A 17,215-nucleotide genomic window follows, 5' to 3' on the forward strand; every position below is an offset into this window, starting at 1 on the left:
AAGCATCTCATTTGGATGACAACACTGACAAACCATTTGACCTCAATAATGTATTTCAGAGCGAAAAGGATGTAACTAGAAATAACATTATTTTATCAGTGAGAATTTGATTAGATTGTTCATAACTGGAGAAATTTATAGCGTGTTCAAGTCCTCCTGGAACATTCATAATCGTAATTATGACATCAGGTGCGTTCAAGTCACTTTGGTCGATGTACAATTCTATATAAAACTCAGATTTTTTAAAATCTCTACGTCTGAAACATGATGGAAAAAAACGTGTTAAGTGTGTTTTAAGTTTTTATTCAATTTATGAAGTTTTGTAAATTCAAATATTAAAATAGTAATATAATTTTCTGTCGTAATTGCACAATACAATGTTATTTTATACATGCAACTTTAAATGACAAGATATATAAAATTGTAATAATTTTACCAGATTTACCATCAATACAGATACTACATCCATCGCATAGATATTCTCTCACTGATGCTCTTAACTCGAGGCTTAAGAACGTTTCGAGTTTACAATATGGTGGCGTTCAACTCATAAAAACGATCTGACATGATTTGAATGCACCATTATTATATGTGTCCCTGGAGCACAAAAGCAGTCATGAGTAACACAGGTATATTTGTAGCAATAGACAACAATACATTGTATGGATCAAAATTATACATTTCTCTTTTATGACAAAAATCATTAAGATATTTTGTAAATTTCCAACCGTAAATATATCAAAACTTCATTTTTGATTAGTAATATGCATTGCTAAGAACTTCATTTGAACAACTTTAAAGGAGATTTTCTCAATATTTAGATTTTTTTGCTCCCTCAGATTCCAGATTTTCAAATAGTTGCATCTCAGACAAATATTGTTCTATCATAACAAACCATACATCAATTTTTGAAAAATTGACACTTATGACTGGTTTTGTGGTCAAATGCGTATAAAAGATTATGAAAGAAAACAGAATAATGTCATTGATGAATCAACACAAATTAAGACAGTAAGACATCAGACTCTGCGTACGGGCGTCTTCCGAAGCAGCTCCCGCTTTGCTTTGGGTTTTATAGGCGCTTCCATCTGCGGCATGACTTTGGCCATGGCGTTATGGATCCACGAGATGTATTTGGAGACCTGTGTGTAGATGCCGTACTTGCCCTTCCGGGCGCACCCTTCACCCCAGCTCACCACACCCGTCACAAACCACGTGCTTTTGTAGCGCGTCACATGCGGCCCGCCGCTGTCGCCCTGACACGCATCCTTCTCCTCCTGATCGTATCCGGCGCAGAACATGCGGGTGGAGATCTTAAACTTGCTGGACTCGATGCACTTTGCGCGGTCGACGTACGGTACAGTCAGCTTCTGCAGGACGGTAGACTGGAGGCCTCCCTCGCGCACACGGCCGAAGCCGCTCACCAGCCCGTCATCCTGGCTCATCAACACACGCTCGGCGAAGTCGCGCTCCGGAAGGCAGGCAGGTATGATGAATCTGCTGAATCTGATGGGCTTGCTGAGCTTGATGAGGGCGATGTCGTTGTGGTACGTCTCAGCCATGTAGTTCTTGTGAATCAGAATCTCGTCTACATCGTGCGTGACCTCACGACCCTCGTTGACCAGCGTGTCAAACTCACCTGGCAGGAAGACACAAACAGGAGTGAGATCTCTTTAACATCTCTATTGTTTCTCCCAGATGGACACTTTTACCGAACACTTTTGTGATGTTTCTCCTGAGAGTAATCTCACGTGTCTCCTCTAGAGTTTAGGAAGAGATTTCAACCAGTGTTCGGGAAAGTTACTTTTAAAAGTAATGCATTACAATATTGTGTTACTTCCTAAAAAGTAACTGATTTGTTACTTAGTTACTTTTTATGGAAAGTAATTTGTTATGTTACTTTTGAGTTACTTTTTAAAATCTGGGCAAGGCTTGCTTGTTTGTTTTTAATATAAAACGTTTTACAAATGTAAAGCCCTTTCACAGCAAAAGTGAAGTGAATCCGGCTCAGACTGAAGGAAATGTAGATTCAGGTCTGTACAGTAGAGGGCGCCGCTCGAACTAATCACATGAAGAATATGATGCAGGAGAAGAAAGTTCAACACTATTCAGAAATAACTACAATCAAACACAAATGTGTTATTTTCGCTTATAAGTATGGTTGAATTAGATCATCGAAGGGCAGCAGCAAAGACATTGGTTTATAAAATGGGATTAAATACATACATTATATTTGTCTTATTTAACATATTTAATTATTGCAGGTTTGTATAATATTCTGAGTTTGTATTTGACTGTTTTTATTGATTTTGAGGAACACTGAATGTGTTTTAGTGCAGGTGAGATGAGTAAATACATGTTGATATTTAGTCTAGAACTACAGTAAGATCATGTTGATATTTAGTCTAGAACTACAGTAAAATCATGTTGATATTTAGTCTAGAACTACAGTAAGATCATGTTGATATTTAGTCTAGAACTACAGTAAGATCGGGTTGATATTTAGTCTAGAACTACAGTAAGATCATGATGATATTTAGTCTAGAACTACAGTAAGATCATGTTGATATTTAGTCTAGAACTACAGTAAGATCATGTTGATATTTAGTCTAGAACTACAGTAAGATCATGTTGATATTTAGTCTAGAACTACAGTAAGATCATGATGATATTTAGTCTAGAACTACAGTAAGATCATGTTGATATTTAGTCTAGAACTACAGTAAGATCATGTAGATATTTAGTCTAGAACTACAGTAAGATCATGTAGATATTTAGTCTAGAACTACAGTAAGATCATGTAGATATTTAGTCTAGAACTACAGTAAGATCATGTTGATATTTAGTCTAGAACTACAGTAAGATCATGTTGATATTTAGTCTAGAACTACAGTAAGATCATGTTGATATTTAGTCTAGAACTACAGTAAGATCATGATGATATTTAGTCTAGAACTACAGTAAGATCATGATGATATTTAGTCTAGAACTACAGTAAGATCATGTTGATATTTAGTCTAGAACTACAGTAAGATCATGTAGATATTTAGTCTAGAACTACAGTAAGATCATGATGATATTTAGTCTAGAACTACAGTAAGATCATGTAGATATTTAGTCTAGAACTACAGTAAGATCATGTAGATATTTAGTCTAGAACTACAGTAAGATCATGTAGATATTTAGTCTAGAACTACAGTAAGATCATGTAGATATTTAGTCTAGAACTACAGTAAGATCATGTAGATATTTAGTCTAGAACTACAGTAAGATCATGTTCACACACAACACTCTGCACTTACTCCTGATTTCTCTCAACACCAGAGCTGTCACTCAATACATCAGAAACACAGGAACTGGGGTTAATTATTTGAAAAAGAAACTCCGATATTTTCTTGTAAATTAAAAAGTAATGCGTTAATTTACTAGTTACTTGAAAAAAGTAATCTGGTTACTTGTAATGCGTTACCCCAACACTGATCTCAACCATGTCTCAAACAGTGCTTAGATTTGCAAGAAATCAACAGGCAGAGATTTCTTATCTCATGTTTTTATCACCCTGTTTTCATGCAAATTAAGTGTCGCATCAGAAACAAGTGATGGAAACTCCAAATATCGAATAAAAATCCCTTAATTCGCAAAAAAGGTTTTACTCTCGTTTGAGGTGGTTTTTGACTTGAGCAAAAAAGGCATAATGCATATAACGGGAGATGGAAACAAAAAAGTAATGTGATGTGATAACTTCACATTGCAAGATGACGCCCCTGTGTTCGGACGCCGTCCAGGTCGCTCCGCTAAGATTATGTTTTTATCTACTTTTTTACTTAGTTTTACTTTCTCTTTTTACACATCTCACGTCGGCACTGATCACCTATAACATAGAAACACTTTTGGACATTGGAAACCGCTACACCAACCTGTTCCAGGACATATAATCCAGGAATCTAGCATGGCCTCTGGAGATTCTTCAGAACGTGGAGACGAACAATAACCCCCCGAGGCGAAGGATCAAGAAACACCGTGATAAACGCGCTGGGATTCGAGACAGACTCAGGAAAAGGGCTCACAGTCCTCCTCTTCCGAGCATTCTGCTCGCAAATGTCCAATCCTTGGAAAATAAGATGGACGATCTTAGAGCCAGGATTAGTTTCCAACGGGACATAAGGGACTGCAACATCCTGTGTTTGTCCGAAACATGGCTTTCTTCCTCGGTCCTGGACACTGCTGTAATGCCGAGTGATAACTTCTCTGTCTTTCGGACGGACAGAACAGCAGAGGCCGGTAAATCCAGGGGTGGAGGAGTGTTTCATGATCAACAAGAAATGGTGTGATCCCAGGAATATCTCCATTCTGTCACGTTCCTGCTCGTCTCATCTGGAACATTTTTCCATTATTTGCGACCCATTTTATCTGCCCCGGGAGTTTTCATCGATCATTGTTACTGCTGTTTACATTCCACCACAGGCGGACACCGGCTTGGCTTTGTCTAAGCTCCACGATGTGCTCAGCGGCTACATTAACAAACATCCTGACGCTGCCTTCATCATCGCGGGGGACTTTAACAAAGCCAACCTCAGGCAGGTCATGCCGAAATTTCATCAACATGTATCCTGTCCAACTAGAGGACCAAACACACTGGATCACTGCTACTCTCAGTTCAAGAATGCCTACAAAGCCCGCTCACTACCGGCTTTTGGTAAATCGGACCATGCTGCCATTCTCCTCACACCGGAATACAAACAAAGGCTCGTTCAGGAACCTCCGGTGCAGAGAGTAGTGACGCGCTGGTCCTCCCACTCAGAGGCTATGCTGCAGGCGGCTCTTGATGACGTCGACTGGGACATGTTCCGGGCGAGTTCTTCTGATGTCAGCGAGTTCACGGATGTAGCATTAAGCTTTGTAAACACGCTAACCGAGCAAGCTACAGAAACAATAACTGTAAGGACATTCTCCAACCAGAAACCGTGGGTGGACAGAACAATCCGTGCTGCGGTTAACACACGCACTGCAGCTTACAATGAGGCTCTTCTGACCGGGAATATGAGCGAGTACAAAGCATCGCGCTATGCTCTCCGACGCGCAGTAAGAGCCGCTAAACACAGATACAGAGAGAGAATTGAGTCTCATTTCCAGCTCAATTACTCTCAACGGATGTGGCAGGGACTGAGGACCATCTTCCCCCAGGCCATCAGGCTACTAAACTCTAACTCTGTGTCATAACATCACATGACTCCATGTAAATATCACTATATCAATAAGCTATTCATAATTTTTCTACCTCATATTGCTGCTTTTTAAATACCCTGTACAACTTTTTTGCACATTTTTTTGCACATTCCTCTTATATTACTATTTATGTCAACAACATACTGACCTGCACATTTATATTTATATTTTTTATATTTTATTTTATTTTATTCTTTTATTTTTTTCTACTTTTCTTTTTCTTAATATTTGTATTCTATATAATTGCACTGTCCTGACCTACATTTCACTGCTGGTTATACTGTATAATTGTGTATGTGACAAATAAAAATCTTGAATCTTGAATCTAGCCAGCGGACGGATCTCGTTGCACAGCATCCGAGATGTTGTTACGATCATTCTATGGTCATTTCTGTTTAACTGAACACACTTCTTACACTTCTTTCGGTATAATAGTAGTCTTACACAACTGCGTTTCCAAATAGGACTACGTTCACCCTGCAGGCAAATGTGGCTCAAATCCGATTTGTTTGCTCACACCCCTGATAGCAAGCAACCATTGAATCAATGTTAAAAAATGGTTGATTTGTCAATGTTAATTGCACCGAATCTAAATCACTTTTGCACCCGCAATTAATGTTGAAATTTCAACAAACCACCATTATTGTGATCAGTGTTTGCTTTAGTTGGGCTAATGTTAGGTTTTCATTGTCTCTTGTAACAATGTGCTAAAACGCATTTGTTGAGGCAATGGAGACTAAGATCCACTGGGATCAGTTGATGGTGACTGTAATCAGGTTATTTAAATAATTGTTCACAAGTGTGTTGTGTTTTTTATGTGTGAATAATTGTGATACTACAGTGTGAGATTATACGGCTTTCACACTTCTATGAATTAACAGAAAATACAAAAAAAAAAAACGAATTAAATTGCAGAATCAATTAGACATCAAGAATAAGTGTATGAAATTCAATAATGGTGACTATCAACAAAAGAAAATGTTATGCTGAAATGCATGCTGGGTATCAAGTACAAAACACAATCATGACTCCCAGCATGCATTGCAGCTGATCTGTTTATCTGAATTAGTTTGATGATTGTCATCATTGTTTATGTCTAAATCTGTCTGTATATTTTGCCACAGTATCTTTGCATTTGTGAAACAGAACATTTACATCAGTAATGAAAGATCAACTTTCTTTATTAATGCATAAGTGTTTATATGGAAACACCTATTGTAAGCACTGAAAGAGAATTTAATGATGAAAAGCAAGAGTCACGAGTCCAAATAAAGCACTGATCACAATAATGGAGGTTTGTAATTTTGAAATTTCATCATGACAGTGTGAACAACACAAACCGCATGGAAGCTGATCTTTTCTATTCAGATTTGTGCCACTTCCATATGTGGTCCTAATCTGATATTGTTTTGCAATGCGACCGCAGTCTGAGCGGTCATGTCGGAATTAATGATCGACATTCATCATAATTCCATGCTGATGGGAGACACTTCAAAGATTTGACATACCCAAAGTTATCAAGACAGTTGCGAATGGTAATCAGTGGAAGTGTGATGTGCCAGATTTCATAAGAATTACAGAGACAACTCTGTATTCAAGCAAAACATGAGCGGTTGTATCATAAAAGCTTGTCACATCCTTGCCTTTATTTTTCATATTGCCTGAGCAGAATATCTCTGGCTTCTGCAGCAGATCACACTATAAATAAACGCATAATCGCTTACTTTATGTCCTCCGTGTTTACTTGCATATGACAGGGCACTACGCAAGTGTGTAAATGTGTTTTAACATTTCTGTTAAACAAAGGGTCACGACAGCATTCCCTGATGCTCAAATAAAAAGTCGTACCTACAACCACCCGGGTGGAGAGCGACTGATTCATGCAGTGAGCGGCCGACAGGACGAAGTACTCGTTTAGGATGGTGCCGCCGCAGAAGCCGATGTTGTCTTCATTGATGAGAAGAGCCTGAGAGAAGATCCAACATCAACACGCTCAAACGGACTTATTTCATGTCTCCAATGTAAAGTTTCATGCTGAAGAAGAGCTTAAATGGGCAGTTCACCCAAAAAGGAAAATTCTGTCATTAATTACTCGCCTTAATGTTGTTCCAAACCCATAAGACCTTCGCTCATCTTCAGAACAAAAATTAAGATATTTTTGATGAATTCCGAGAGCTCTCTGATCCTCCATAGACAGCAATGTAATTAGCAGAATCAAGGCTCAGAAACGTAGCAAGGACATCATTAAAATAGTCCATGTGACATCAGGGGTTCAACCGTAATTTTACGAAGCTACGAGAATACTTTTTGTACTCAAAGAAACTCAGAATGAAGGGTTACAGGTCTTACAAGTTTGGAACGACAAGAGGGTGAGTAATTAATGACAGATTGTTTGGGTGAACTGTCTCTTTTGGGTCTACCTGCCATGGACAGTCTCCAGGAGGACACTCCGCTCCGTTCACGATTCTCTGGTCTCCCCCGGAGGACTCAGGGTGAACGGGTTCCTCCTCCACCTGATGCTCAATCTCCTGCTCGAAGAGGCCAAACATGCTGTTTGTCTCATTGCCAGGAGGGTTTGTGGCGTCTACGACAGGCTCAGCGGTGGTCTCCTCTTCATTCTCGGTGTTGTTGATGTGTATGTGGTTTAAGATGCTTCTGGTCTTCTGCGGAAGGACCACGCCACATTTGAAAGGATCTGAAACCAAAAGGAGTTTAAACTGAGGACGGATAAACATCTCGCTTGAAGTCAAAACATCATTTACCTTGAGACAGACACGACTTCCCGTTATTGGCCAGCTCGTAGCCTTTAGCGCATGAACAGGCGACGTTATTCTTCTCCACCTTGCAGAAATGATCGCAGCCTCCATTTTCGCCCTCACAGAGCGCAGGAATAACTGCAGCGAGACACACAGGAGAGAAACTCAGCGCTGCTGATCGACTGACGGTCTGTTGTGTTATTACTGAACATCATGCGGCTCTTTACCGATCTCACAGTTGTAGCCCTTAAAGCCTTGCTGACAGAAACACGTGTACGGCCCGATCGCATCTTTACACTCGCCGCCGTTAAGACACGGGTGGGACAAACACGCGTCTCCATCTGAACAAACACCAAACACACAAGCACTCGTATCAAGACTTACTTCACCACTAAAGCCAAGCTGAACCCAAGGATCATTGCAGACTCACCAAAATACTTGTGCCAGAACTCATCCTGAGAGAAAACACAACACACATCCATCAGATGAAATGAACACTTTTGAACTGCATTTATTTTGATGTTTGTTCTCATTGGAATAGACCTTAGACCCCATGCTTTCTTTCACATGTGCTTATTATAGCATAAAATCTCATTTTCATTAAATGGTTCAAACAGAACTAAGTTTCTCATACAGCCTGAACATGTTTCATTGTATTTATATTAGCTACGTCAAGTTCAATAGTTCAACTCTGTTATGGAGAAATTCACACTGATAATAGTTGCAAGCTGTTGGCTGTGACATTTCAGCACAAAACATGTTTCGAAAAAGAATTGGTTATCATTGATTATTAATATTTGTAAGACACTCTGAAACTTGGTATTACTCAAATTGTAAGGGGATGCGTTATAAACAGTGAATACTGAGGGAATCGTGTTGATCACTAGCTATGTTTCCATCCAAAGTTATGAATTTAACTTGTGCACAAAATTAGAATACTGAATTTTGAATAAAACACCATTTCCATCCCACGTGTTCACAATGGAAACTGGCCCAAAATATCAATAACAAACATTTTAATCGGTGCAACAGGGGAACCTGTGGCTCTTTTTTCCACATTATAATAAATGACTTGTGCCAGATGAAACGCAGTAACAAACTCTGTTGTGTTATCTTGCGTTAGTCGCCTGATGTTTGGAAGCACAATCGTGCGAGACAGTTACGGAGGTGTTTGTACCAAATCATTTCGATGAAGGACTTTGGCTCAGGCATTTCAGAATTATTAAAACAATATTTAAGATGGTGTGTGATGAGATCGGCGCGATGGTTTGTTCAGTTATCCAGTAACATGATCTGTTGAGGCAAATTCACATGACTTTTTTGATGCACATTGAGGAATTAATTCACTGTTTCCATTGTAGTTATCGTGCATTTTTTCAACTCATTTGAGCACATAATTTTTTTTTATGCACAACTTTAATGTGTATCTTGGCATTTACATCCAGCATGCAAAATCCCCCAAATTGCACAAGAGTAGGTGGAGTGAACATGGCTAATGTCTGCGGTCCTTATGACTCTGGTATTTTGGGCCTGAAGTGGTACACATGATTTCCTGGACGTTTCCAATGAAATCTTTAAACATAAACAAACAAACAAACCACCGACCGTCTTTTTAACATCCTCGAAGATTTCTCTGGCCTCCTCATAACTGCAACGCTCCTCAACGCACTCGCGCTCCATGTTTCCCTTCTTTAGCTCCTCGAACATGGTGTTGGCACGCCGGCGCCGGCTCAAGATCTGACTGGCATCTTGACTGTGGAGGAAGACTGGAGAAACACATGCCATCATCATCATCATCAAAGCCTCCCTCCTGATAGCAGCAGAAGAGCCGAGTGTTGAGAAATAAACCAAACCTGATCATTAGCACGCTCAAACTCACTCTGACATTGATTAGGCCTTAAACAACAAACCTTTAGGTCAGATAAAGAGAAATACGAGTCATTCTGAAGCTGTAGTCTGTTCGGTCGAGACGAAGCACTCACCTTCTGAGCTCACACAGTGTATTAGAAACAAGCAGAGAAAATTCCAGAAGACCCAAGACATTGTGGTTTATCAGCGTCCAGCTCTTTCACATTAGAGGATCGTCAGAAAACAGACAGAAGGTCAATGAACTGAGCGCTGGGAGGAAGGGAGAGAGAGACAGGAACAGGGGGAGGAGTGAAAATCACCAGCGTTTACACTCAAGACACGTGGGATATTTCAGTTCAGAGCTCATGGAACTCTCCGATGAGTTCATTTGATGTTCTCTACACAAACACAGAGATTCGAGAGCAGCAGCCAAGCCGAAGATGATCAGGGAGTAGCTCAGCTCTGTTTCTCACACACAACATGAATATAGTACAGAAGACTCAAATGAGTGCTCATGTATGTAAGGGATTCATGAAGAGTCTAATACTAATGCAATTACATTTATCAATTGAGCAGATGCCTTTATCCAAAGAGACTTACACGGAGGAATACCACAAGCGAATGATCTTTAGGGGCTGGTAATAATGCAATGGTGATAAATGGTGAACATCTGTTTAGTCAATAGTTTGATCACAACGTTCGGTCCTCTTTGAGGTCACAGAGATGAAGATGGGCTGTTAAAGGGGTCATAACATAGATTTTTTTTTATTATTATTATTTTAATATGTTCCTTGAGGTTTACTTATGATTTAAATAAAGTTTTTAGCACAAAAAACAAATAAATATGTGGAAAAATTATTCTTTTCGACCCTCATTCTGTCCCTCTGTCTAAAACGACCTGTTTTAAGGGGCGGGTCCTTTAAGGCTTGTTATGATTGGCTTATGTCACTGGATAGGAAACAGTATCAATGCATGTGAGTGTTTTGACAACATGATCAAAATGAAACGGTCATTTGCAGACAAAGCGTTATGAAATCATTTACTTATGGTTTGTGATGCAGATCTAGTGTCGCTTCATCTTTCAACGAATGTTTCTTTGTGACTCTCCATGACTCTGTGCCTCGATTACAAAACAACATAAACTATCCACTTGTTCCTTACGCTGGGATCCTTCTGATATCTGTACAACGAGCTGTTTAAACCAAACGCATCAAAGCGATCGTTATTTCACTGCATTTGTCCTGACGACAGACTCATATCTGTAACTGTATCCAGTGTAGACGAGATAGTGCAGTGATTGTGATTTATATTTGCTTTTGACGCGATGCAACACTCGCATTCAGCGTGATCAAGTGTTAAAGTGGGCGGAGCCTATCCTGAGAAGAAGACTATTCGTTGATGTCTTACTCTGGAGGCGTGTTTATGCAAATATTTTTTGCCCAGGTGATGTCATCTTCCACCTCGGATCCAAACGAGCCGTTTTTGGAGCTTTATTAAATAAATGCTTTGTTTAATGAGGAGGACATTTTAAGCTATGAAACAAATTAGATTTTTCGTGTCATGACCCCTTTAACTCTCTTTTATTGGAATATCTAAACCTTATATGTGATCCTGGAACATAAAAGCAGTCATCATTTGTAGCAATAGCCAACAATTCAGAGTATGGCTCAAAATTATCCATTTTTCTTTTATGATAAAAATCATTAGGATATCAAGTAAAGAACATGTTCCATGGTGATATTTTGTCAATTTCCTACCGTAAATATATCAAAACGTCATTGATTAGTAATATGCATTGCTAAGAACTTCATTTGAACAACTTTAAAGGAGATTTTCTCAATATTTAGATTTTTTTGCTCCCTCAGATTCCAGATTTTCTAATAGTTGTATCTCAGACAAATATTGTCCTATCCTAACAAACCATACATCAATGGAAAGCCTATTTATTAAGCTTTCAGATGTTATATAAATCTAATTTTCAAAAAAATTGACCCTTATGTCTGGTTTTGTGGTCCAAGGTCACTTCTCTGTGTTTTATCAGACTAATATAATTTACACAAAACGTACAGAATGTCTAACATCTGACCCTACACAGGGTCATGTCTGGTGTATGATTAGCAACATCTGCACAAGAAAATCAATGCTGTTTCAGTTAATGACTGCCTAAATGTCCTTCAAACACACCAAAATGAACCCTAAAACCAACACACATGAAGATCAGAAGCATGAATAACAAAAGCACAAACTCAGAGTGAGTGTTTTATTTCAAAGCTCATTACAGACATTAATCGCGAGCAGTCGGCTCAACTGGAGATCCAGGGGTTTTCATAACCACCTCAAGCCATTTCAAGAAGTTGGCCACTTTGGTGTAAATCCCATAGTAACCCGGCTGATTGCAGCCTTTACACCACGACATGACGCCCGTCAGGAAGGATGTTCCCTCATAGCGGGTGACCAGCGGACTGCCGTCATGTCCTCTACAGGACTCCTGGCCGCCCTCGGCGTAACCCGCGCAGAACATGTTTGCTGTGATGTTGATGCCGCTCTTCTCTGCACACTGCGCTGTGGGCATCAGAGGGACGGCTAGCCACTGCAGTGTGGAGGATGAAGGGGCTTCAAGGCCTTTGGAGGGGTGGATGTTGTCCCCTGCGGTTCGCTTGCCCCATCCGCTGAGCGTGTGGAAACGGATGGCCATGAGCTCGTTTTGTGCCAGCTGTGGCATTGGTAGGCAAACGGGCACAGCGTACACGGAGCGCTTGGCTTCTCCACGCAGCTGTAGGAGGGCCAAGTCGCTATCCAGTGACACAGGGTCGTAGCTCTCATGGATGACAACACGAGCAACATCATACGCCTCCTCCGAGCCGTCCATCACATCCAGGTCATGATCACCTGAGGACAAACCAACTCGCTGCATCAAGACCGGAAACAAAACTACAGCTGAATAAAGACACTATAGTCTTCTGAAGAGCTGCTTCACAGCTGAAATTAAAGTCTTTCTTTACAATTGCTGAATTTGCAACACTGTTATTTTCTGTGGTGCTGCTTTGAAACACTCTGTATTGTATTAAATGCTATAGAATTAAATGCAGTGTTGGGGGTAACGCATTATAAGTAACACATTATAAGTTCTGTCATGACAACTCTCGGAGGGATTGGCATGGTAATGTACATGGCAATGTTAATGTATTTGGTCTTGGTGGAATAGATCTGCTACTGCTGCTGCAGAGCAAGTACGGAGACTCGTTACTGCCAATACATCCACAACATGCTGCTGTGAGCATGTAAGAAATACTGCTGCTGCAAATGTAACATACATAAAATAACCCCCATAGCATACATGAATCACCTCGTAGCAGATCTATACAGGTGGAGCTGGGGAAGTTGGAGGGTTTCTGAAGCACGCTGCAAATTGCTACAGCAAGCACTAGTCATATACTTGAATGTTGAGCAGCGAGCTCATCGGCAACGCATTACTTCCCATGAAAAGTAATTAGTAATGTAATCAGTTACTGTTTTAACACAGTATTGTAACCCATTGCTTGTAAAAGTAACTTTCCCCAACACTGAATAAATGTGATTTGACTTTACCACCCACAATGACCGAAACACTTCAGATACCTGTGATAACCTTCAAACGCGTCATGTCCTTCTGATGAACGCAGTGAGCAGCGGTTACGACCCAGTTATTGTCCAGAAGAGCTGCTCCACACAGACTCACGCCATTATAATCTATCAACACCTGAAACAAATAATGCAATCCTTCAGTCGCTCGCTCTCATGATGCTGCGATACGACGTACACATTTACAGTTACCTGCCAAGGACAGTGACCTCTGGGACAGTGAATTCCACCCACAATCTGTTTTTGGGAATGAACAGTGTTTTTCTGAAGTGGAACATTTCCACACGGATATTCGACTGCAGAGGAAAACAAAACATTTGCATTAGAAAAGGAAAGTTTGGCAAGAGAAATGTGGACTGTTGGCTCGACAAAAGCTAGCCTGTTAGAGTTTGAATGTTTTATATGCACCAGTGCAAACTGTCTTTTGGCATTAAAATAGTACTGCCACAGCGTGTTACGTGACGCGATGCAACGCTGCGACACGCAATAAAAGGTATCTTTTCCATGTTAATCTGAGATTTTGTCCTAACTAGCTCCGACGTGAGAAATTTCTATTTTAGAAAGGTTTCTATTTCTGTGACGTCGTGGCTGGAACAACAACATACAAATTATGACACAGTTATAATACAGATTATGTGCTTTATTCAATGTTATTCAAAGTGTCTAATGTGAGTTTGAGTATCATATTGAGGGACATTTATAATCAATAATAGATCATTTATCTCAGATCTTGAAAATAAGTTAAAGCAAAAATATACGTTAAAACTGCTAACTTAATGCAAAGTGTTTTCCATGACAAAAATGGTATCCGTGACTCAATACAGTTTTAATAATGGTAAAATATTTAATATTTATGAATTAGATTACAGCCAAATTGCTTGTAGCTGGAATCTTGTGGCGTTGCGTGTAATTAGGACACAGTGTCAGGATTTACTAAAGACGCACAGTGAAGAATTAGCGCTGAAAAGGCGTGGACACAGTTATTTTTGCGCCTGACCTTATTGAATATTAATTAAAATGAAGTATACAATGTGATTTACTAACTTCTACGCTCGTCAAATTACTGGCATTTGCGCCATTATTTAATGCCCCAAAAAAACATGTCTTAAAGCAGGTTAATTTGTGCTGCTCTTGGTAGATTGCGCTGGTCATTATGGAAATGAGATGTTGCGTCTGTGTTCTTTAATGTGTGCATTTTCAGTAAATCACACACAGAATTATCCCACTTTTATGGGCTTGCACTCTAACGCTAATTTGCCCTGCTTAGTAAATCTGGCCCTTTGTTAGTTTGGAGAGATCTGAAGGTCTGTAAAGTTTTAGTCTGTTTTTATTCTCCAGTTCGTAAACGCAGCACTCTTCTCACCTTCAGCAACACAAGAAATCCCATCAGCCCCTAGTGCGTATCCTGCGGCGCAGCTGCATTTGCGTCTGGGTCCAGAATCATCGCAGAACTGTTCGCAGCCTCCGTTCACATACTGACACTTTAGCGTCTCCTCAAACCCTACCAGCCAAACCAACAACGCTATATGAGGTTTCTCCAAAGATCACACTGCTGGTGTTTCACATGTGACGTTCACATACCCTTCTCACAGTATTTGCCCTCGAAGCCCTCTGGACACAGGCAGTAGTAGGTGTTGGCCAGATAGATGCATGTGCCATTGTTCTTGCATGGATTGGTCAAGCAGGGCTCCTTATCTTATTTATAAATATTGACGTGCACAAACTTAAGTGAGCACTGACATGACAACACCTACACTACCAGTCAAAAGTTTTTGAACAGTAAGATTTTTAATGTTCTGTTCACCAAGCCTGCATTTATTTGATCCAAAATACAGCAAAAACAGGAACATTTTGAAATATTTTTACTATTTAAAATACGTAAATGTTTCTCTTTGAATAGATGTTAAAATGTAATTTATTCCTGTAAACAAAGCTAAATTTTCAGCATCATTACATCACATGATCCTTCAGAAATCATTCTAATATTGCTGATTTGCTGTTCAAAAACATTTATTTTTATGATTATTATTATCAATATTTAAAACAGTTGAGTAATTTTTTTCAGGATTCTTTGATGAATAGAAAGATCCAAAGATCAGCATTTATCTGAAATAAAAAGCTTTTGTAACATTATACATTATATCATTCAAAAGCTTGGAGATGGTATGATTTTTTTTTGATGATAAAGACATTTCAAATGTTACAAAAGATTTCTATTTCAGATAAATGCTGTTCCTCTGAACTTTCTATTCATCAAAGAAACCTGAAAAATTCTACTTAGCTGTTTTCAACATAATAATAATAATAAATGTTTTTTCTAAGCAGCAAATCAGAATATTAGAATTATTTCTGAGAGATCATGTGACTGGAGTAATGATGCTAAAAATTCAGCTTTGAAATCACAGGAATAAATTACATTTTAAAATATATTCAAATAGAAAGCAGTTATTTTAAATAATAAAAATATTTAACTTATTTTTCACTTTGGATCAAATAAATGCAGGCTTGGTGAGCAGGAGAGAATTCTTTAAAAACATAAAAAATATTACTGTTCAGAAACTTTTGACTGGTAGTGTATATTTAAAGAAAATGTTCAACCTAAACTCAGTTAAAACAAACAAATTTAGAAGAAACGGGAGTTTAGGTCAGTAAATATAGTCATGTATACTGTTGTCATCCAGAGAGGAAGTACATGTAATCAAGATTTAGGCTATTTTATGACTATGGTTTTATAATAAGAACTGACTGTGAGGCTACTTTTATTAAGGGTCACATTTAATTTTACACATAAACTTACCGGAGTAACTCAACCAAAACTGTTTCTGCAAAATAGAAGGAAACAAATTCACAAACATTAAACCAAAAATTAAAATAGCATAAAATAAGTAATAAAACGATGAGTGCCACCGTCTTGGTGTCGTCCTCGAACACTTCGCGCGCTTCCTCATAGTCGCAGATTTCTTCGATGCACTCGCGCTCCAGATTCCCGCGCTTCATCTCCTCAAGAAAGCCGGAGTTCGCGCGTCTGACGCGCTGCAAGACCGAGCTGGCGCCATCTTTATCAAGAAACACTGCAAACGGCGAGAATCAGAGGTAATCATTTAATACGCTGTCTGTAACGATAAACGAGCGACGCGACGCGACCACAGTCGATTATAACGGGAGCGTTTTAATTCGCGTCGCTCGCAGCTAAATCTTGTTTCTTACCGCCGGCGGATCCGTGAACTAATATCAGGAACACAACAGCGAGAGTGCTCATGATGATGGTCTCCTCAGACTGGACTCGATCCGGAGCAAAGGGCTGATCGCACTGAGCCGCTGCAGGCACACTCCAGGTTTAATAATTAGATTATATTGTTCAGGTTTAAAAGACTTCATCATGTTAGAAAGCACCATAACTAATTAACCATAGTTCTGCTGAAAATGCTCTCCACTACAAATATTACAAACCCACATTTAATTATATTTGTGGTAATTATATAGTTGTTGTGGTAATATAACAACTATAGTAATATAAACTAAATTACTTTACCTAAAACTGTACTAAGTTTTCTACAAGTATATGGTATATTATGTGTAATATTACAGTATTTATTACAGTTTATCAGGTCACTGTAGTTAATATTGCAATATGCTGTAGCATTAACAAAGTGTTGTAAATACTATAAAATATAATACAATTGACTACAGTATGGTTCAAAAACACTATAGTATTTCCTATAAATTACTGCAGTATTTTTTTTCATGTGGGAACCATCAACTTT

The 17,215-nt window shown here is 39.1% G+C and overlaps 1 protein-coding gene across 1 annotated transcript; it reads right to left on the bottom strand.

Annotated features, from left to right (window-relative positions):
• Nucleotides 1–285: 285 nt before the first annotated feature.
• On the bottom strand, nucleotides 286–16,747 carry LOC306874348 (uncharacterized protein). The gene is made up of 16 exons (XM_079424313.1): nucleotides 16,659–16,747; nucleotides 16,359–16,522; nucleotides 16,249–16,273; nucleotides 15,033–15,146; nucleotides 14,815–14,952; nucleotides 13,644–13,747; nucleotides 13,449–13,569; nucleotides 12,123–12,719; nucleotides 9,965–10,033; nucleotides 9,588–9,748; nucleotides 8,413–8,437; nucleotides 8,210–8,323; nucleotides 7,989–8,120; nucleotides 7,647–7,921; nucleotides 7,075–7,192; nucleotides 286–1,639 (listed from the first exon to the last, which is right to left on the bottom strand). The coding sequence occupies exons 1-16, from the start codon at nucleotides 16,708–16,710 to the stop codon at nucleotides 1,020–1,022; spliced, it is 2,829 nt and encodes a 942-aa protein (XP_079280439.1). The 5' UTR covers nucleotides 16,711–16,747; the 3' UTR covers nucleotides 286–1,019.
• Nucleotides 16,748–17,215: the final 468 nt, after the last annotated feature.

Source organism: Barbus barbus, assembly GCF_936440315.1.
Source record: "Barbus barbus genome assembly, chromosome: 8".
NCBI lineage: Eukaryota > Metazoa > Chordata > Actinopteri > Cypriniformes > Cyprinidae > Barbus > Barbus barbus.

Excerpts from the sequence above, each read along its gene's own strand:
- LOC306874348 (XM_079424313.1), bottom strand. The coding sequence starts at position 16,710 with ATGAGCACTCTCGCTGTTGTGTTCCTGATATTAGTTCACGGATCCGCC. Across the intron at positions 16,523-16,658 it reads AGTTCACGGATCCGCCGGCG|TGTTTCTTGATAAAGATGGC; the intron begins GTAAGAAACAAG and ends CGCCGTTTGCAG. Across the intron at positions 8,324-8,412 it reads GTTCTGGCACAAGTATTTTG|ATGGAGACGCGTGTTTGTCC; the intron begins GTGAGTCTGCAA and ends GTGTTTGTTCAG.